Here is a 23,391-nt window from a genome sequence, read left to right on the forward strand (position 1 = left end):
GCAGGGAGGGGGAATTTACATCTGGCCTTTGTGGACCTCTCCACTGCCTTCGATTGCGTTTCCCACGAGAAATTATGGAGCCTTTTAACCCCTTCAGTGCCCATGACGAGCTGGACTCGTCATGGGCCGCGGTGGCGCTGTGCCCATGACGAGTCCAGCTCGTCATAGACCCCGCCCGCTAATACAGCGGCCGGCACAGGGCGGGGAAAGGGGCGGGCACTGAAGGGGTTAATAAATATGGGGATAGAGGCATCTTTAATCGATTTCTTGAAAGCCCTTTATAATAACGCAACAGCATGTGTACGGTTTGGATCTAAAGGCGAATGTACCTCCCAATTCCAGGTGAGAAGAGGGGTAAGACAGGGGTGCGTCCTGGCACCTTTTCTGTTCACTTTATACACCAATGGCCTAGAAAAGGCACTATTAGAGGGATGCCAGGACGTACCCCAACTGCATTTGAATACGGAGAAGAGACGCATACCCTCATTACTTTATGCGGACGATGCCGTAATCATGGCCAGGACCCCACTGGCACTGCAGAAGGCATTAGTTTCCTACAATGTTTTTATGGAAAATATTGATTTAAAGATAAATGCCACAAAAACATATGTAATGAATTGTGGCAGAGGGGGCAAGAAAAAGAAGGGCATTTTTTTAAATGGGAGGAATCTGTTAAACACCTCTACCTATCCCTACTTAGGGATATTAATAGATGACAAGGGTTCATGGGGTCAAGCCATTGACACCAGGAAACTCTAGTTTATGAGAACAACATCAGCCCTTGTCACCTTCTCACAAAAATTAGGTAAGAGACCCCCAATCGAATTAATAAAGATTTACAAGGCTAAATGCACAAGTGTAGCATTATATGGGGCAGGGTTATGGGGCCACTGTAACGTATCTGTGATACAGAAAGTGGAAAACACATTTCTAAGGTATCAGCTAGCTGTGCCCTGTTCCACTTCCACCTATATCTGTCACGCTGAGCTAGGAGTTCCTTATATATCTGACACCATAAAAATCCAGCCAGCAATCCTATGGCACCGTATCTGGAAGTCACAAAACAATAAACTCAGTCAGATGGTGCTGCAGGACGCTCTGAGGTTAGAACATTCCCTAGAGATAGAGTGGATAAGATACATAAGAGATTTTATGACAGACTTAGGGAAACCAGAATATTTTTACAATCCTGAGTCATTCAGGCGTATCCCAGGTAAAGAATTTAAAAAACAATGTATACAACATATGGAGAATTTAAGATTCATGAATGAGGCGACAAAACCTACCGTCCTCTCAAACTTGATGATAACTTCTTCACCTAATATGCAAATGTATCTCCAAAATACCATAAAGGGATACCGCAGATTTGTTCTTACCCGTTTCAGGATGAATATTTTTCATAGATTGGTTACCTTCCCAACAGTCAATGATTGGTCCAAAAATGTATTAATTTGCCCGTGTGACAATTTATCTGTACAATCAACAATGCATGTCACTTTGTTTTGTAAATTTTACAACGATTTGAGGAGAAAATGGATAATACCGATCTTAAAAATATGGGGGCTTCGACAATGTCGCCCAGCCTATATTGCCCTTCAATTTTTAGATAATGAATGTATAATTATAAATTTCACCTCTTTCTTAAAGAAAATAATTAAACGTAGGAAACAACACGACTTGGAGCTCACCGATTAGTAATCATAGAGCGTCCCTGTAACATTACTTATACGTACTAAAAATTAGAGGGCCAATGTTAATGTTATGTACTATAAATATGACCTAATGTCCCAATAGCTCCTAACAATCAATGTACTGTATAAATTGTTTTGTTTACTCTATTTAAAAAAAAAAACATATTTTTAACATTTTAAATAGAAATTTTTGATGATGTTTTTAGTGAATGGTGTATGAAGTACGAAAATCAAAAACTTTGTAATATGTATATAAATGAATATGTATGCTTTCATGATTTTTATGTGACAAAAATCTAATAAAGCTTATTCTCTCTCTCAGTTATCGCTGTCTTAGGTGCGGGACCAGTCCCAATCATTTACTGCTGTCCTGGGGTCTGAATAACGTTTAATCAGTTACTGCTGTCTTAGGTGCTGAACCAATTTGATTTAATTACTGGTGTCCTAGGTGCTGAACTAGTTCCAATCTGTTACCACTATCCTAGGTGCTGGACCAGATCCAATGAGTTACTCCTGTCCTAGGTCCTGAACCAATTCCAATCAGTTACCGCTGTCCTAGGTGCAGAACCAGTTTCAATCAGTTACAGCTGTCCTAGGTTCTGAACCAATTCCAATCAGTTACTGCTGTCCTAGGTGCTGGACTAGTTCCAATGAGTTACTCCTGTCCTAGGTGCGGAACCAGTTCCAATCAGTTACCGCTGTCCTAGGTGCTGAATCAGTTCCAATCAGTTAATGCTGTCTTAGGTGCTGTAACCAGTTCCAATCAGTTACCGCTGTCCTAGGTGTTGAATACTTTCCAATCAGTATCCGCTATTCTAGGTGCTGAACCAGTCTCAATCAGTTACTGCTGTCTTGGGGGCTGAATAACATCCAGTCAGTTAGCGCTGTCCTAGGTGCTGAATCAGTTCAAATCAGTTACCGCTGTCATAGGTTCTGTACCAATTCCAATCAGTTACTGCTGTCCTAGGTGCTGGACCAGTTCCAATGAGCTACTCCTGTCTTAGGTTCGGAACCAGTTCCAATCAGTTACCGCTGTCTTAGGTGCTGAATCAGTTCCAATCAGTTACCGCTCTCTTAGGTACTGGAACAATTCCAATCAGTTACCGCTGTTTTTGGTGCTAATCCAGTTCAAATCAGTTATCGCTACCCTAGCTGCTGGACAAAATCCAATCAGTTACTGCTGTCCTAGGTGCTGAACCGATTCAATTCAGTTACCGATGCCCTAGGTGCAGAACCAGTTCCAATCAGTTACCGCTATCCTAGGTGCTGAATCAGTTCCAATCAGTTACTGCTGTCCTAGGTGCTGAATACCTTCCAATCAATAGGCACTGTTCTAGGTGCTGAACCAGTAATAATCAGTTACTGCTGTCTTAGGTGCTGGACCAGTCTCAATCAGTCACCACTGCCCTGGGGCCTGAATAACATCCAATCAGTTACAGCTATCCTAGGTGCTGAATCAGCTCCAATCAGTTACCACTGTCTTAGGTACTGGAACAATTCTAATCAGTTGCTGCTTTCCTAAGTGCTGAACCAGTTGCAATCTGTTACCACTGTCCTATGTGCTGAACCAATTCCAATCAGTTACTGCTGTCCTAGGTGCTGAGCCAGTTTCAATTAGTTACCAATGTCCTAGGTGCTGAACAAGTTCCAATCAGTTACCACTGTCCTAGGTGCTGGACCAGGTCCAATGAGTTACTCCTGTCCTAGGTGCTGAACCAATTACAACCATTTACCGCTGTCCTAAGTGCTGAACCTGTTTAAATCAGTTACCGCTGCCTTAGGTGCTGGCCTAGTTCCAATCAGTACCCGCTGTCTTAGGTGCTGGATCAGTCCCATTTAGTTACCGCTATCCTGGGGGCTGAATTATGTCAAATCAGTTACCGCTGTCCTAGGTGCTGAACCAGTTCCAATCAGTCACTGTTGTCCTAGGTGCTGAGCCAGTTCCAACCATTTACCAATCTCCTAGGTGCTGGACCAGGTCCAATGAGTTACTCCTGTCCTAGGCGCTGAACCAATTCTAATCAGTTATCACTGTCCTAGGTGCTGAACTAGTTTCAATCAGTTACCTCTGTTCTAGGTGCTGAATACCTTCCAATCAATTACCGCTGTCCTATGTACTGAGCCAGTTCCAATCAGTTACCACTGTCCTAGGTGCTGGACCTGTCCCAATCAGTTACTGCTGTCCTGGGGGCTTAATACCTTCCAATCAATACCCGCTGTTCTAGGTGCTGCACCAGTCTCAATCAGTTACTGCTGTTTTGGGGGCTGATTAACATCCAGTCAGTTACCGCTGTCCTACGTGCTAAACCAATTCCAATCAGTTACTGCTGTCCTAGGTGCTGGACCAGTTCCAATTTGTTCATCCCATCCTAGGTGCTGAACCAATTTTAATCAGTTACCGCTGTCCTAGGTTCTGAACCAATTCTAATCAGTTACCGCTGTCCTAGGTGATGAACCATTTCCAATCAATTACCTCTGTCCTAGGTACTGGACTAGTTCCAATGAGCTACTCCTGTCCTAGGTGCTGAACCAATTCTAATCAGTTACCGCTGTCCTAGGTGCTGAACCAGTTTCAATCCGTTACCACTGTCCTAGGTGCTGGACCAGGTCCAATGAGGTACTCCTGTCCTAGGTCCTGAACCAATTCCAATCAGTTACCACTGTCCTGGGTGCTGGACCTGTCCCAATCAGTTACTGCTGCCCTGGGGGCTTAATAATGTCCAATCAATTACCGCTGTCCTAGGTGCTGGACCTGTCCCAATCAGTTACTGCTGCCCTGGGGGCTTAATAATGTCCAATCAATTACCGCTGTCCTAGGTTCTGAACCAATTTCAATCAGTTACTGCTGTCCTAGGTGATGAACCATTTCCAATCAATTACCTCTGTCTTAGGTGCTGGACTAGTTCCAATGAGTTACTCCTGTCCTAGGTGCTGAACCAATTCTAATCAGTTACTGCTGTGCTAGGTGCTGAACTAGTTTCAATCAGTTACCACTGTCCTAGGTGCTGAACAAGTTCCAATCAATTACCACTGTCCTAGGTGCTGGACCAGGTCCAATGAGGTACTCCTGTCCTAGGTCCTGAACCAATTCTAATCAGTTACCGCTGTCCTAGGTTCTGAACCAGATTTAATCAGTTACTGCTGTCCTAGGTGCTAAATACCTTCCAATCAATAACCGCTGTTCTAGGTGCTTAACCAGTCTCAATCAGTTACTGCTGTCTTGGGGCCTGAATAACATCCAGTCAGTTACCGCTGTCCTACGTGCTAAACCAATTCCAATCAGTTACTGCTGTCCTAGGTGCTGGACCAGTTCCAATTTGTTCATCCCATCCTAGGTGCTGAACCAATTTTAATCAGTTACCGCTGTCCTAGGTGTTGAACCATTTCCAATCAATTACCTCTGTCCTAGGTACTGGACTAGTTCCAATGAGCTACTCCTGTCCTAGGTGCTGAACCAATTCTAATCAGTTACTGCTGTCCTAGGTGCTGAACCAGTTTCAATCAGTTACCACTGTCGTAGGTGCTGAACAAGTTCCAATCCGTTACCACTGTCCTAGGTGCTGGACCAGGTCCAATGAGGTACTCCTGTCCTAGGTCCTGAACCAATTCCAATCAGTTACCACTGTCCTGGGTGCTGGACCTGTCCCAATCAGTTACTGCTGCCCTGGGGGCTTAATAATGTCCAATCAATTACCGCTGTCCTAGGTGCTGAGCCAGTTCCAATCAGTTACCACTGTCCTAGGTGCTGGACCTGTCCCAATCAGTTACTGCTGCCCTGGGGGCTTAATAATGTCCAATCAATTACCGCTGTCCTAGGTTCTGAACCAATTTCAATCAGTTACTGCTGTCCTAGGTAATGAACCATTTCCAATCAATTACCTCTGTCTTAGGTGCTGGACTAGTTCCAATGAGTTACTCCTGTCCTAGGTGCTGAACCAATTCTAATCAGTTACTGCTGTGCTAGGTGCTGAACTAGTTTCAAGCAGTTACCACTGTCCTAGGTGCTGAACAAGTTCCAATCAATTACCACTGTCCTAGGTGCTGGACCAGGTCCAATGAGGTACTCCTGTCCTAGGTCCTGAACCAATTCTAATCAGTTACTGCTGTCCTAGGTTCTGAACCAGATTTAATCAGTTACTGCTGTCCTAGGTGCTGAATACCTTCCAATCAATAACCGCTGTTCTAGGTGCTTAACCAGTCTCAATCAGTTACTGCTGTCTTGGGGCCTGAATAACATCTAGTCAGTTACCGCTGTTCTAAGTGCTGAACCAATTCCAATCAGTTACTGCTGTCCTAGGTGCCGGACCAATTCCAATGAGTTACTCCTGCCCTAGGTGCTGAACCAATTCTAAGCAGTTACCGCTGTCCTAAGTGCTGAACCACTTCAAATCACTTACTGCTGTCTTAGGTGCTGGGCCAGTTCCAATCAGTTACTGCTGTCCTAGGTGGCGAACTTTAGTTAAACAAGCTGAATAAGTTCCAATCAGTTACCACTCTTCACAATGCTGACCACCCCAGCCGACAACATCAGTTACCGCTGCCCTACGTGCTAAACCAGTTCCAATCGGTTATCACTGTTGTAGGTCCTGAACTAGTTTCAATCAGATACCACTGTCCCAGATGCTGAACTAGTTCCAGGCAGTTACCGCTGTCCTAGGTGCTGAACTTTCAACCAAAGGCATCAGTTAAACAAGCTGAACCAGTTTCAATCAATTACCACTCTTCATAATGCTGACCGGGCCAGCCGATGGCATCAGTTACCGCTATCCATTGTGCTGAATGACCCAGTGGGCAACATCAGTTACTGCTGTTCATAGTGCTGAACCGGTTCGAATTAGTTAGCGATGTCAAACCTGGTGAACCACTTCCAATCAGTTACCGCTGTCCTAGGTGCTGAACTAGTTACAATCAGTTAACACTGTCTTAGGTGCTGAACGTTAACCAGTTGAACCTGTTCCAATCAGTTACCACTCTTCAGGATGCTGACCGACTGTAAAGATGATAAAATACTCCAATTAAGTAAGTTTCCTTTTTCAAGAATAGTTTATTGTAAAAAGCAGGAGCCCACGGGGATGCCTTCATGTCCTGCAGCTTCCTGCGGCAACTGACCATCAGTCGCATTTAGTGCCCACAGAGCAGGCGCGCAGCCATGGGCCATAAATCAAAGCACAGCAATTCTATATCATGCATTACTGTGTGCAAGTGCACAAGCACGGACCATATATCAAACATAAACAATCCCATTATGTTCATAACAATAATAAACGAAGAAGACAACAATGTAAGCATCATCACACCGACCCAGCCGAGGACATTAGTTGCACTTGTCCATACTGCTGAATGACTTATCCGGCAGCATCATTTACGGCTGTCCATGGTTCTGAATGACCCAGCCCGCTCAATCACTTACCCTTATCCAAGGTGCAGAGCAACCCATCCGCGAAATCTATTACTGCTCTCTTTGGTGCTGGAGTAACCAGCCTTTAACATCACTTTACTGCTATCCATGGTGCTGGTCGGCCCAGCCTGTGACATCATGTTACTGTTGTCCACGGTGCCGGACGATCAAGCCTGTGACATCATATTACTGCTGTCCGCGGGTCTGGACAATCCAGACTGTGGCATCATGTTACTGCTGTCCATGGTGCTGGACGGCGCAGCCTGTGACATCATGTTCTGTTGTCCACGGTGCCGGACGATCAAGCCTGTGACATGACGTTCCTGCTGTCCACGGTGCTGGACGGGCCAGCCGATGCCGTCAGTTGCCGCTGTCCATTGTGCTGAATGGTTCTGATCTGCGCAGCCGATAATGTCCTGTGGCTAAAACCCTCAGGATCACACCAGCAGCTTGGCTGCCCAGGTACTGTATGTTTAACCCACAGCAGGAGACTCTGCTGCCCAGGTGCACTCTCGCTGCAGCGGCCCTCGCTGTCCAGGGTGCAGACCTCTCAGCAGCACACCCCATCTAAGGACCGATCTTATTCAGATCCAAGGCAGGAGCCAAAGTGCTGAAACGTCCAGTTTCACTCACGCACAAACCTTTTCACAACTGATGTTGTATCCGCCACTCACCAAAGTATGAAACTTCCAGATCCGCCACAGCAGGCGCTGCTTTCACGACCAAAGTCGTAACAGCCACTCACCAAAGTGTGAGACTTTCAGATCCAGGAACACCAATTTCCAAAGCTGTCATGACCGAATTCCTATCTGACAAAAGTCCAGGCTGTTGTATGTTTGAGGGTCATATATAGCACGCCCACTGCTTGGTAACATGTTTGTTTGCAACTCTGACTCTGGGCCGGATGCATGCATCACATGAGTCCACAATAAGTCAGGTACATGAGAGCATGCAACAGACCCTTACCAGGACCACCAACACATCTTTCCACTGCTATCTTACAAATCCTACTTCAGTTTATGTCATCATTAGTTTTGTCTGAAATTGCAGTCAGTGTTCTGAAGAGTGCTCATGAGGGGGACAGCTTCTGACATACAAAGCCATTTTGCGTTGCAGAGTCCGCGATCCAGAAAATCACAGTCTTTATGTCCGCAAAATGACGTTCTGTTATGTATTAGACATATTTTCTGATGGGTTTAAAAACCCATAACCAATTGCTGTTTAGAAGAGATTGTTTAGGGCGTCTCTTCCAAATAGTGATTCATTAGGGTATGTGTCACTGTTTTGTGAGGTGTTAACCCATTCACCAATTTGTGAATGTGAGGAAAAAAGGTTTGTTGGGGAATAGGCCGCAGTCCACAGGGCAACTAAAAACATTCATCACACCAGCAGCTTGGCTGCCCAGGTACTGTACGTTGAACCCACAGCAGGAGAGTCTGCTGCCCAGGTGCACCCTCGCTGCAGCAGCCCTCGCTGTCCAGGGTGCAGACCTCTCGGAACAAAAAAAAATCCAGCCACATTTTTTTTTAAAGAAAAAGGGCTGCATTTTTAAATTTAAAATGTGATCACAGACACGGTGGTCTGCTAATACGTCAGGCCAATTTCCTGTGATGGCATCTAATCATGGTGAGTTACAATTTCCAAATGACCTCATGAATATTGATGAGGTAGATCAGACTATGATTCGCTATAATTCTGAAGTTTGTGAAACAACCTAAAAGTGCATAGATTGTGGCACAAAATTCCTTTCCATTTTGTGGATGGAAATTTTACTTATCAGGCCAAAGATTCCATTAAAAAAAAACGCTTCTACGCTGTGCCTCCAACCAATCAAAGGTGAATGTACATCAGACTTGGGGCCTATTTGAGTAGTTTTTTCAAGATTTCCTTAAATATCCGCCCGGGGAATACCTCGATTCATGCCTGGCTCGCGGGCAGCATAAAGAACGCACAGTGAATGAAATAATGTTTGCTTTCGTAGCCAGAGAAATCCAAGCGGTGGAAGATATCCTTTGAGTTTTATCGTTGATTTCCAGGAGAAGGAGCAGCGGCGCGGAAGAAAGGCGCTGGCAGCCGCGCGCGCCCCTGGCAGCCGCGCGCGCCCTTGTCTTTACATACCGAGCCCATTGGTTTGCATAATGAAAGGCAGGCCGGCGTCAGAATGATTGAAGCGTCTCATAAGCCGCACGTGACGGTGCTGCCTTTCCACAGATTATTTTAATGCAAGGAAATTCCTGCTCTCACCTTCAACAATTCTTGGGTTCTGCTCAGCCGTGGAGATTTCCCATTGTTGAAACTTGGCATGGAAGAATATGTAGATTGAAATACCGCGCTCCGAGCGCCTTTGAGGGTGTGTGTCAGAGGCGAGGGTTTAGGCCGTATCTCTGTTATGGTGCAGTCTTATCACTTTGCCTAGTGCGAGTGATGTGTCTTAGAAGCCGACACGTCATAGCCAGGATTTTGAAAGGCACATTTTTCTTTGATCTTTTAGAGCAGCCTGCAGACCGACACTGGAAAACATCAAACTAGTAGAGGAATAGCCAACTTAGACCCAAGCCAGAATTTCTGGTTAACACATGATTATGTAAATGCCTTTCAGTGAGCTGCAATGGGGCATATTCACAAAAAAAGTTGCACAGAGCAGCAAGTCACCTTGCTGCGCTGCATGATAGGGAAAGGGCGCTGGAACTAATTTGGCTGGCTAGCGCCAACGCAGGCACCCTTGCAACATGGTGCAAGGGTGTCTGCATTGTACGAAGTACTGTTTTTGTGCAGGAAGGAAAACCTTCCTGCACAAAAAAAATTGTAAGAGACAGTTTCCTCTTTCTATTTGTGCTGCAGACATAGAAAGAGGAAGAAACAAGGAGAAATAAGGATATTTCTCCTCGTTACTCCTCCCCTGAGAAAGCATATCTTTTTGGCGCAGTCCCAGGTCTACTACTATTGATAAATCTGGGAATGCATCAAAAACCATGGGAGTTGCGTGGCAACACCCATGGAACACCTTCCGAGCAGAGTAACGCAACGCAGCAACTTGTGCTGCGTTGCATTCCTCCAGAATTACTAAGCCATTCAGTGGCCCTGCGTGACTTCATAAATCTCATTTTTGAGTTGTGTCACTCTTGCTCCATGTTGCGTGGTGGAAGAGCGATGCAGCCGGGCCCAGAAATATGGCCCAATGTATGTAAATGTATCCAGTGTAAATCTGAAACTCTGGCATGAATTTAGCCCTTCTGAACCTAAGTGAAGTCACCAGCGATTTTGTCTACTTTCTTTATGTGAAAAAGACAAATTGTAATTAAAAAAAGAAGGCAATATTAACCAGTGACAGTTTAGTGGGATAAGTTACTTCTGCATGATCTAGGTGGCCCCACAGTCACAGGTTCAGAGCCCAGCAATCCGACATCCTTATGACATTTGTGCAATACTTACGAATGTTGCTGGATAATGTCGCTTGCTTTTAGAGGTTCATGAGAACATTCATCTAGGTGCACTTTACATACAGAGCTATGGAAATCACCAATATTATCATTATATAATATTGCTGTATTATTATTCTCTCAGGGACTCAACCCCGAAAATACAAAGTTAATTCTCATATACTCAAGAGACTATCCACTGACACTCCCCTCCACACTAGGAGCAAACCCTCCAGCATCCTCGTCCTCAAACCTTCCCCTTTCTCTCTGACACAGCCTGCTCTATGCTCTCTATGGTGGTCCTCAACTTGTCAATGACTTGAATAGGCCACAACTAGTTCTTGTCCAGAAGATCAGCTTTCTGTTGCAATTGACAGGCTCACTCCACTCTCCTACAGTTGCCCAGGCCCTGCAGCTTCCATCTCGCTGGGTGCATTGGTGTCTTGACATGTTGAGTCCTTCGCAGCCGCCATCACTAATGTAAGCTGAGAAGCATGAGGCCAACATCCTATACAAGGCATGGTTAGGAGACTGCAGTTGAGCTGGGAGATTATTCCAGTGTTTGTCAATAAACAAGGGCTGGATCCTTAATGGGTTAACAATAGACTAGTTCAATCTTGAAGGCGAGGTGAGTTCATCGCCACTTCTCTTTGTTAGTTTTGCCGGTGGCCGTGCTTTTTTCTGCATTGTAATGAACGCCAAGGGCTTCTCCTCTCTTCAGGGCAAAATCCAACCGGATTTGCCAGTGGCCATATAAATGAAGGCCTTTAGCAAGTCTCCTTCCGGATTGTTTCTGCAACACTACCTGTGCTCCAGAATAAAGTTCAGATTCTGCGGATCAGCTCACCCTCTCAGCTTTTGAACATAAATTCATCACACTACAAGTAACCTCCACAAACCTTCTCTCCCCTGACCAGCAGCAACAGCCTTCCAGGCTCTTCACTTCACTCCCTTTCTCACCTTTCTACCACACCCTTTCCCACACTCATCTTCTCATGATACACTGTCCCCTACACCAACCTTGCCACTGGGGGTCTCACTGATGGAAAACTACAATGCCTCACTGCTCCGACTCTCCTTCTCTTTAGCCTGTTTTTCTCCCAATACCGATCTGGAATGTGCCCAGAGTGCTCTACTCACTCAGCTGCATAATGCTTCCAATACTGCACTTTACTCCTTATGTTCCTGGGGAAATGTCTCTTAGGAACCCTCCTCAATGTCAGAAGAGCAGTCAAGAATGCCTCTGACATCTTTTCTCTCACTCAGAAATATGCCCATCACCGACTCATGGGTCACAGCTTCTCAGGAACAGGTAATGCCTCACTCTTCCACGCAACTACGATATCCTCGTTCAGAACAAGACACTTGGCAGGGAGGAGGGTTGCCCGAGTCGCTCACAATTCACTCTCTCTCTGGAAGATATCCTTCCATCACAACTATCATCTATTTAAGGATAACACGACCCCGGCCACCTCATTTGTTTGGACTGTTATCGACCATCTTCCTAACAACTGTCCTACTTCTTCCCCCTCTGACATCCCTGACCTCATGAAACACTTTCAAACATTTCTAATCAAGTCTTTGTTCTTTGAGACTTAAAAAACTTTGTTGATGACTCTTCAAATGTGTAAAGTGAAAAAATCATTGAAGATGTTGATTCTCTCAGCTTTCACCTACTGTTCAATTCACCAACTCATTGGGCAGAACATAAACACAACGCTTCCTGAACACCTCAATGTCTCCCTTCAGATTTACTTATCATATAACTTTTTGCCTAAATGTATTCTGAAAATGTGCTCTGCAATGGCCCCTTGTGTCAAAAGGATGTTGGCCAGCCCTTCTCATGAATAAATCTGAATAGATGCCAACCGCAAGTGTTCAGTCAGTTTATGCGTCAACATGCCGTGTCCACAGCAATAACCCCCTCCTGACACTCTTTTACACTTGGAACGATGGCCACCTCTGCTGGTCTTTATATGACTCCCATTACATTTCACACATTGTCACAGGTGATAAGATATGTGATATCCCCGGAGATGTTATCAATGATGTCATTTGAGATGTCATTTGGAGCATGTGAGGTCAAGAGCCATGGATTGTAGGAGCTATGGTCACACTGCTTACTAAAAAATTACAAATTTCATTGGTTTTAACGTTTTCCATCCTAACCATGTGGATCTTGAACTGAAGCTCTGATGAGCAAACTTTCTCTTTCAAAGAAAAAAGCGCAGGTTCCCCTTAACCAAGTTCTTTCAGAGATACACATCCCATCTGGATACCTTGTTGTAAAAAATGCCTAATAAATGGATTGATCTATTTTAGTTGTTCTAACGTGAAAGACCTGTAATCATGTGGTAAATCAATGGGGTGATGAACCAAAACCTACAACCTGTAATATTCCCCATTTATGGTTTCTGTGCAGCCATAGCACCGCCCAAGAACCCATGCATCTGACCCCACACTCAACAGCATAGACAATATCATAAACAAGAAGAAACGTTGCTGTTTTATAACATAGATTTTTAAAGGATCTCAATAAAAACTAGATTACAAATAATTCCATTTAGCAAAGACCCAGAAGAGTATGTCTAAAACCTCTGAATGGAAATTAGATTTGGAAAAAACATCTTTCGTTCCAATGTATAGAGTTTCCACTTTTAACAACCTGTCACAATCTTTCCTAGATTGAGAAAAAAGTGAATTATGTTTTTGTGGAGGGATTCCAGATTGGGGTTCCGAGCAGATTAAGAGAGAGGGCCCCACAGTGTCCCAAAAGAGCAAAGTGATGTCCCTGAAGCAGCTTCAGCCTCTTTGATTTATATCGATGGATTGATGGAACTGAACACGCATGGACCGCTGCGACCAGTTACGTCCCAACATTGATTACCACATCTTATCTTCCTTAGGGAGTATGGGTGCAGGTATGTAATGTCATCAATTCAAATCAGAGACAAGTGTCTTACGTGTTCTTTTCCATATTTTGTTTTGCCCACCATGAAATTATTAGGCCTGGCCGGCATTTCAATTACGCCAGAGTAATCGGAGTAATTTCAGTAATTTCAAGTTACTTTTCGATGCAGAATTGCCCATAATAACGCGATTATACCCGATCGCGTAATTAAGAGTAACTTGGACAAAAAAATACTACCATGAAAGCACTTTTAGCGAGCACAAGAGGCTGCTCACGCTGCCGTTTACATTCTGTTGCATTTAGAGATATTTCTTAGCGCAAAATGCATCCTTACCTCCATTTTGAGCGTCTTCTCGACTGCGGATTGTCGCCAGAAGACTTCTTTTCGATATACCATCGGCTCAATCTAAGGTACAGCAGAAGATGATCTACAGGACTGCGTTGGGCCATCAAGAACCGTGGTCCTCAGCATTGTGGCGCCGCGTTGAAAAGAGCACGGCATATTCCTGCGCTTTCCCTGTCACGCAGCGCACAAGGTGACTTCCTGCGCTGCATGGCTGTTTGTTAAATACCCCATCCATTCATTTTTAGGAATGGCAAAATCTTCACCTTGCCCAGTTGTCTTTGAATGGATGTGAGCAGCATGCAGTACAGAATAAAAAGAATGATTATTTCAGCGCGTGCTATGCCATTTAAATCTTGCATGCTCTGCACTCCGAGGCCTGTCTTAAAGAGCCTGGTACAGTCAAGTCGCCTCAGAGAAGTAGACGAAAAGGCACTCCTAAGGGAAAGAACGTTGAAGCGTACTTTCATGGGACGCTGTGGGTTTGAGCTTCCATGACTTCTTTGTTTTGTCATTGCTCTTGCTGCGGAAGGGGAGATTGTCCTGTACTTATCAATTTAAAATACCATATCACAAACATTCTTTTCCAAAATGTCTAAATTCTCACTTGAGTATATTTCGTTGTACAATTAACATTGCATTCACTTCTGATTTTTGGGAGGGTCTAGCTCAGAAGGCAGTTTCGTCTGTCAGTTAAATTGGGGGACTTCTGGAAAGGTCACTGCTCCTGAAAAGAAGGGGTGTGCAAAGTTTGCATAGTTTGTTTTTGCAAAATTGTGTCACATTTCAGAAAAATAATGCAAAATTACTCGTAATTAAGGCAAATGCAAATCTGCAATTTAGCGGCGTAGTTTAGTGTGAAAGGTGGCCTCGTGTAAATGTTTGATGCGTGGACGCATTTCGTCCCAGAAAAACAAATGAAAAATACAATTGCAGCCAACGCAGCCGCCCATGTTCTGGTAGCATTAACCCCTCCCTTTCTCTTTCTGTGCAGAACGTGTTTGTGGACAAGTCCGCCTTCCCCGAGTACAAGGTGTCCGATGCCAAGAAGTCCAAATTCATCATTCTGCATTTTAGCACTTTCAAGGCGGGATGGGACTGGCTCATCTTACTGGCAACGTTTTATGTTGCGGTCACAGTCCCATATAACGTGTCCTTCATCGGGAACGACGACCTGTCCACCACGCGCAGCACCACTGTCAGCGACATCTCAGTGGAGATTCTCTTCATCATAGGTAAGAGGTCTGCTTTTGGATTTTCACTACAGTTGTGTACAGACGAGGTGGTAGCTTTTTCTTTACTCGAGGTAAAATATCATTTTATCATTGGAGCACTCCCTCTGCCCTAATAAAGTAAGGCTCCTGTGTTCCGTTGCCATAGAAATATGGGTGCCCTGGCTGAAAATTGTGTCTCAGAAATGTGGTTGCCCCAAACATGATTACCCGCCTGCAGACCTTAGATTTCAGAGTACTTAGTGCCACAATTAACTCTGGATCATCTGTGTGGCTATTAGCAAAATCGGTTGCACTTTTTATGAAAACAAATATTACATATTGAAATACATATGCACGTGCTGAAATACAAATGCGCAAATATGCAGATAATATACAATATGGCAGATATCATGCATGGAAACCTGGAATTTATGTCGAAAAACCTGCATCTCATTTTCATATGTAATATTCAAGAGTGAGAACAGAAAAGTTAAGAACAATTCTTAAATTGGACAAGTTGTGATGGACTTGGCATCCCTCTTTTCGTGCTAGTCTATGCATTTATGCTTCGTAGGATATAGTATTTTCCATATCCTTGTATTGCTTTCTTCTTACAGATACCTTCTGATGTTAGAATGTGTATGTAATTAGGAAATTGCATCACTACTCACTTGTAATAACCTATTACAGTAAGTAGTCATGTGCAGCACATGTGCATCTGATGCTTCCACAAGACATAGTCTCACTCACCCCCATTACAAAACCTTACCCAAGGGGGTGGGGGGGGGGGTGAGTCTACGGAAAGAAGGAAATGGCGTTTGTGAAGAGAGGCCAGGGATTGCGGTGCCAAACCTCTGCACATGGAGAGGCCTTGAACGCGCTCCAGCGCTTTAAGAGACAGTGCATGGCAACGCTACAGGCTCAAAGAACAGAGAGCTCGTGTCACTTCCAGGGGCTGTCACCAATGCTAGGCCATGTACATCACCAACCAGCTACTGGCACCACAGAAGGGTCTACATTATATAGGATAATCACTCTCAACCAGCTACTTTATACATATAGAGCAGCTTACCTCGGAGTTCAGGCACTTATAGTTCACTGAGCCTTGGGGCTCGGGGGTCTCTGTATGGAGATGGAAGTCCAGGATGGCTTATAATGCCCATATAATGCCCAGCTGCAGAACCATCATCCCGTTGTCACGATACTAGGGTGTATGCGGCTTTATAGAGAGCCGGAGGAAGGCTTGGCACAGTGGAGGCATAGGGTGCTTGCGGCATAGGGTAACACCTGCCAGGTCCTGGCACCCTTCAAGGTGACACTTGGAGCTGTGACAGGGCTTGTGTCTGGCTGCTCTTCACAACGGCAGAGCTGTCCCGCCTGGAATACATTTCACCTCATTTTAATCTAAGTCTGCAAAGGATTCCTCTATTTCCTGAAAGGACAGGACTCCTCTCATGCCCAACCTTTCAAACTCAGCAATCGGTGTAGATTCAAAGGACTGCACTGCTTATGTCTATCACTTCATGGGAAAAGAACCCCCGGGCAGTTAAACTTGGAATAATGTTCACCGTGTGACTGTACATGGAAGAGGGATAGGGGTGGGGGTGGGGGGCGAAGAAGGGAGCAGGCTTGTAGCCCCAGTACTGCCCAGTCACCTACTGCAAGAATGTCATCACCTGGAGCCACCTCCCATGTGCTGGAGAGGTTTATATTGGAGCCCAGCTGCACAGAGCGTTCAAGGTTTTCTAGCTTACCGCGTGGTAGTGGACCTTTCACCGGGTCACTCTGTTATGAGTAAAGAAACTGCGTACACAGAGATACACTCTGTGGGTTGGCAGGCCTGGTTTAATTAGAGCCCAGCTGTGGAGAGCGTTCACACCTGAGCTGGAAACCTATTCTGTGCAAGTGTTTCGACCTCACTATGTGACAGCGGCTCTTCACCAGGTCGTTGTGTGATGAGTGAAGAAACTGTATGTTATATGGTCACACCATGTGAGTTGGAAGGCCTGGTTTAATCAGAGTACAGTTATGCAGAGCATTCACATCTGAGCTGGAAATCTATTCTTTGCAAGTGTTTCGACCTCCCTATGTGATTGTGGGTCTTCATCAGGTCTTTATGTGATGAGTGTAGAAAGTGTATGTTACACGGTTGCACCGTGTGAGTTTCAAAGGCTTGCAGCTGCCGGTGACAGCAGGGGTTTTCAGAATCAGGATGACAAACAGTCTCACCAGAGTCATGCTGCCCATGGAACTATGAATCCCCCAATGGAAAACTAAGGATTGGTCCTTTGCAGACCAGTCATGGATCCCTGTCCCTAAGGCAGCATCTCATTGGTCAGGAGCCCAAGGACACAAAGCACTGTTTAAGGGATAGGCCAAGCTTGAGGGGAGAGTTTTACTAAGGGTAATATTCTGTCATGTTCAGAGTGTAGCTGTTTTCTTTGAATCTGATTGAGAAGGAAATGGCAGCTGCTTTGTAGGTATTTGTTTTAGTTTTGGGAAGGAATGGTCAAGATCACTGTTCTCCTGGTTCTTAATGTCTCACAGTTGTGTCATGTTTTGTTATGTTATGTAATGTAATATGAAAGGAACTTGTTAAGTGCATGTACACCATAAGGTTTCTTGGCGCTGTACCAAACAAATCCGCGTGTAGCGGCCAATTGATGCCGGATTACAGAAACCAGAAAGGGATTCAGCTGCTGGAGCCAGGGTTCTGTGGGATTCAGTCCACCAGGAAACGTGTGCACTGTTCACAACTGTGCGCTTCGCGATGAATGATTTGTAAACAATATTTTGAGATGCACCCGGGTTCTAGTCTTGTCAGCCGAGCAGGACTTGCATTACTCATGTCATCGTTTGCTCTTCCTTCAAAAGGGGCTGCGGGAGCAGCGTCTCGAGAAAGAAGCCGTCCCCGTGGAAGAAACACACCATCTCAGCTTCATTACTCTTGAGTAACGCGAGGTCAGCGCCTTGTGAAGTGACACCAAAGCTCATTGGAAACTATTAACCGTAGTCACTAGTCTATAATGTGGGATCGGTGACTGCTTTGAGGTGTTGGTCCCAAAGAAAAGGCAACAGGTGGAGGGGGAGTCACTCATCCTGATACTGACTGCAGCTTTGCTGTGAGTAGGGGCCCTGGTGAGGTTTATATGGCATGACCCCGGCCCCACAGGGTGTTAGAGGGCTGTGAAAGGTTCTCAAAGAGACTGGATGACCAAATAAAGAAACATTGATAAACTACAGCACAGCATAGAACGCTGTAGAGTGGACTGCAGGCGGAGGAGATGCGCAACCGCGTGGAGCCAACAGCCTGCAAGAGGCTTCTAGGAGCTGCTTCGATGCTGCACTTGGATGATCCGCTGGCTTCAGTGTTAAATCATTATTCATGAGGGACGGGGATCATGAGGTGAAGCGGAGCCTCTTAGTCACAGCGCTTAAAAAAGAGGTGAGAAAGGACACTTTGCTGAGAGACCTCAGTGGGGGATGAGGAGGAAGAATGATGGCCAAGACAGGAGAGAGGTTGGTGGGACTGAGGCCCTGCTGGTCACTGGGCCACCTGGGTAAACTCATATTGAGCTGGTAACATAGTCCCAGTGGGCAGTGATTGATGCCACTACTATCCGTGGAAGTAGCCCTGGCACTACCACCGGGTGAAGAGAACATCAACAGGCTCGGACCACTCAGATGGATTCGTTTTCTTTACTTTGCGAAGCGTTTTAGCCGTCAGAATCGACCCTAAAGCTCGCTTCCAACCACAAAAAGGCTTCGTACATGTGGCCCCCAGTGTCTCATCGTTACACTCAGTCTCCACTCGTTAACAGGGAGATCTTTCTGTTCCGAGGTTCAGGTGGACATCTCCCCGTTATCAGCATCCTTCCAAGCTCACGCTGATTTTTAGCAGGTAGAATGTTCCCTGGCAGTCAATTCTATTCTTTGGACAGAGAAGGAGGTACCGCCAACAGGTTTCTTCTAACCTAGCAGAACAATTAGTTGTGGGGTCAATCTAGAATATATTGTCCTTTTCTGGGTGTATTTCTTGCGTTTCGTTCTATTTATTTCCTTGTGTGTTATGTAAATTAGTTGAGTGTAGGCCTTCTGGCAACAGGCAGGCAGGATTGTGCTGTTTCAAGACACAAGCCACGCAAGGTGAGCAAATCATACAGGATCACACTTCAACACAGCACTGTGGAAATAGGCAACCTCAGGTTAAAAAGGTTCTAGAAAACTAAGCTGTTCCCTAAATGATGTTGTCAACACTCAGTTCTGACTGAACAACTTGGAAGTTCCATCACTGCAGCACTGCTGCACATGTCCTTAACAAGACTGTGGAATGCAGGGGGGGGGGGTAAAATAAGAACCTCGGAATATAACCAGGTTACCCATCATGTAGGATTTTATGCTATGTAGTGGCGGCTAGCAGGACTAAAATATGGTGAGGCGCGATAGTGCCAAACTCATCATATATGCAGCTCCCCCGGTGAGGCACTTTTCCCGTGGAGTCCACGAGCAGGAATGGAAGGACTTCCTTCTTAGTGGAACGTGAATTCAACCAATCCTGAAGCTGCTCTCATGCTGTTTTCATCATGAGAGCAGCTCCAGGATTGGTGGGAGCATGCTCACGCAGTGCTCATTTTGAGGCTGGGGGCCTGTGCCAGCAATACCCTGGCTGCCCACAGCCTTGGTCTGCTGGGTCTGCAGTACACTTTTCAGTTTGGCCGTAGAAAGCCAGCGGACAACCCCGACATGCGCACTGAAAGGGGCAGGATTCCGCTGCGCCCCTTGCCTCACGCTCGTGCTGTACACAGCACGAGCCGGTGGGCCCGCATGGTGGGACGGGGGACTTATATTACAAATGTTTTTAACCTTAAGTGACAGCCAAGTCTTTTAAACAAACTCCTTGTCACATGCGGGCACCGGGGAACAAGGAACACATGACAGGCATTTAAGGGCCACTCAGGTGTAGAGAGCCCTGTCTTGTAAATATGCACCTCCTTCGATAGGTACTTCAGCATCAGGGTTGAAAACCCCAAATAGCCCCATGAGCGTATTAGTTAAAAGTGCAAAAATGGCCCATATGCAAGGCATTTGCATGGGTGGCCCCTGTCTGCAGGCAAATTCCATTGTGAAGGGGCACATTGTTGGTATTGCCAATCCGCGGTTCAACACGCGCAACCTGCCAGCTTTTACTCGCGTCAGTGTGTGCTTTTCGACGAGGGTGCATACCAGCCCCTCCGCTACCGTCCAGATCGTCCTATGCAGATTTGTGTAAGGTGAAAAAGCAGCACATATGGAATTCCCTAGGAGTCGACTTTCTTGATGGGCTGTTCAATGGGCTTACACCATGGATGGGGGGACATGACCAGGCCCCATTGAAGATTCACTGCACAATGTGTAGGGGGGTGGGGGGATGTTGAGACTGAAAGCTGGTTGGAGCTTAGGGCTAGAATTGCTGCGAGAGGAACATAGGCAGATGTCTCTGATGACAGATGATGCGAGTGACATGGCTCAGAGCGTTACGCAATACCAGGGAGCAGCGCACTGCCTTCCTCTAACCACAGACCTGTCGGTGATAAGACTACAGGTAGGGCATATATGGGTAATCAGAGTACGGACTCCCAAATATACATAGCCAGAACAAGGTGTGAGTTTCTTTAAAGCAATGTGGTGTAGGAAGAGGTGCAGATGTCCCAACATAAATCACAGTAGGATGAGGTCTGGACTTCTTAAAACAGAGACAGGAAGGGCTGCAAACACCTCAAATGGGGTTGGCGGCATCTGCATAAGGACCTGCCACAGTCCAGAAGGGGCATGACAGATGGGCAGGGCCTGGTCTGTGAAGGACATGCTTGGAAGGGATGGAACACGCGCCTGACACAGGGCTCAGGCCAGTAGAGGCGCAGCTACCTGTCAGAGCTGGCATGACGTCATCTGATGAAATTAAAGTCCCTCATCAACTGATGATGCCATGTGGGATGAGCATATCTGGTGACGGCAGCATCGCCGTGAGATAATATTGCTTTTTTTTTATAGTGCTAAGACTGCTAAAACATTTATTTTAATCATTGTAATGATTAAAATTGAACTTTTGTCTTCACTCACCTTCCTGGAATAAAGAAAAACGAATATGGATAAAAATACAAATGTGGGTTGCTAGTTTGAAGTTTTGGTCTATTATTAATACTGTACTTATCAATCAGACAGATGGGAGAGTATTGGAAATATTGTTCTTTGGCACCGGTATAGCGCGCAATCAACTGTTGATATAGCATCGCAGCACATTTGGATGAGGCAGTCTAGGGATGACTCTCCAACACAACCAGGCAGTCTTTTTGTAATCTGTGCACCAGACAGAAGAGTCTGGCTCTGACCCTCCCTGAGCCTCTGTTCTTCCACCCCAGCTGCCCTTGTCATCTTCCTACATCGGATAAAGGTTAGATCACCATAACAAAAGTATTTCCATTTTGTACTTTTTTGGGTATTAAAATATTGCCCCCTGAAACCAACACTCTTTCATGAATGCAGTTCTCACCTCAGAACTCATGTAAAGTTTTCTTTGTCTTATAATTATAAAAACAATACCATGTATTAATAAATAAACGTCCCTATACATGTTTAAAACCTATTGCACATTAATAATTTTTCTTTTACATAAATCAATTCTTTCACTACAGAGTTCATTACATATTCAATTTGCCAGATTGAGAGGCAGCACTCAGATAAGCGCAGAGATTTTTCTGCGGAACCGAGAGAGGGTAAAAAAGGATTTGGCTCTATGGAGAGAAAAAGAAAACAAATACTAGCGGCAAGAGTGGCCTGTCAGCAGGAGTAAATAAGGATTCTCAGGCATATTTGTAATGAGGGATGGAAAACCTGGCTGCACATGAGGAACATAAGGAAAGAATATACTTGCAAGAGTGATCAGCCGTTGCTAGGAGCAAAATAATTGTTTTAATTGATAAGTCCTGATGAAGGTGTTGTGAACCATATCTGAACCTACCGAAACGCCGCATCAACTGATTTTTTTGGGGGGAAAATGATACATAATGTTGCTGTAGACCACGATAACATTCATCAAGAAGCGAGGAAAGATAGGCTGCATTGAACGCAACTTGAGTATCGCTGATGAGACAGGAGTTTGCACCGTTGACAGGTCCTCCATATTACAATAGCTGAGAGAGCGCGTTGACAGGTCCTCCATATTACAACAGCTGAGAGAGCGGGCAGAGGAGCGGCTTCAGAAGAGTGATAGCAGAGCCTGTTGATATGGACATTAATGTATGGCATCTTCCTATACATCTGAATTTGCACGTGTCTTTGGGTTGTGCATCAGTCGTCAGTGAGGAGGTGCGCGTTCTCTAGTTCCACAAGATTAATAGGAAAACTTTACAAGTAATACATCGAGGTGTAGCCTGGGCCTTAAGTAGAAACTTTTGAAGCTGGTATGTTTGTAAAATATAATTATTGTATAAATAATTCATATAATAATCAGTAAATCCAACAGTGGTAAAGATTAGGCCTGGGCTAAATTTCCGTTCCGCTCGCGGAAATTGCGATAATTTGACATTTTCGCGTTCTTCGGAGAGCACGAAAATGTCAAAATTTCCGCATTCCGCAGTTTAGCGATATTTTGGTTCTTGCTCGCACTGTAAAATAATACATTCTCGCGCGCGATCACCTTACCTGAATCCCCGCGTTCGCCGACAAGTTTTCCCGATCCGGTCTCGTTCTCCACAAGATGTTGGATTGTTGGTAGCCATTTGCGCTGTCTCGTGACAGTTCGCGCCCGCAGTAACGTCATGCGTCGCGCGATCACGTCTTTCTTCTCACGATCATGCACCGTGAGAAGAGTGAAAACAAGATGGCTGCGCCCGCAAGCAACCGCATGGGTAAGTTGGCGAGCCGCGACCACGCAGAAAATACCGCGAACGGGCGGGAAAAAAACTTCCGCATCTTCGCGATATTCCCGCGTGTTTGCGGAGATTTTAAACATTTTCGCGATAATTTGCGAAAGTCGCTTTCGCAAATTCCGCCCACCCCTAGTAAAGATGAGTATTGAAAATAATGTTTATTAGGATCTATTTTATTAAAAACCAGCTGTGTGCAAAAAATGACGGAATGTACATTCCGAGCCTGCAGCGCGGGTGCTTCTCCTCTCTCAGAGTGGGATGGGTGAAGTTCCCTGGCTCCATATCTGCGTATTTATCAGTAAGAGGATATATCCGGGCCTCAAGAACACTCTCAGTTGTGCTCTTAGATTGTTTTTCCTACTGTGTCTTTACTCACGCCCACACAACCGCTTTCTGTCACTCATAGGACCACAAAATCTGCCATGCCCATTCACTCATCCCCCTGGTGTGTGGAGTGCAAAGGTATTATAGTGTGCCCCGTTGAGCACTACTAGTCCTAGCACAGGCT

The 23,391-nt window shown here is 45.4% G+C and overlaps 1 protein-coding gene across 3 annotated transcripts in view; it reads left to right on the forward strand.

The window, feature by feature from the left end:
* Positions 1 to 23,391, forward strand: part of KCNH8 (potassium voltage-gated channel subfamily H member 8) — a 953,382-nt gene that overhangs the window by 529,699 nt on the left and 400,292 nt on the right. For all 3 annotated transcript variants that reach the window (XM_085630453.1, XM_085630455.1, XM_085630454.1), the window contains exon 5: positions 14,757 to 14,997. In XM_085630453.1, the coding sequence (XP_085486579.1) occupies positions 14,757 to 14,997 (241 nt within the window). The remainder of the gene's footprint in view (positions 1 to 14,756; positions 14,998 to 23,391) is intronic.

Source organism: Triturus cristatus, chromosome 10 (genome assembly GCF_964204655.1).
Source record: "Triturus cristatus chromosome 10, aTriCri1.1, whole genome shotgun sequence".
NCBI lineage: Eukaryota > Metazoa > Chordata > Amphibia > Caudata > Salamandridae > Triturus > Triturus cristatus.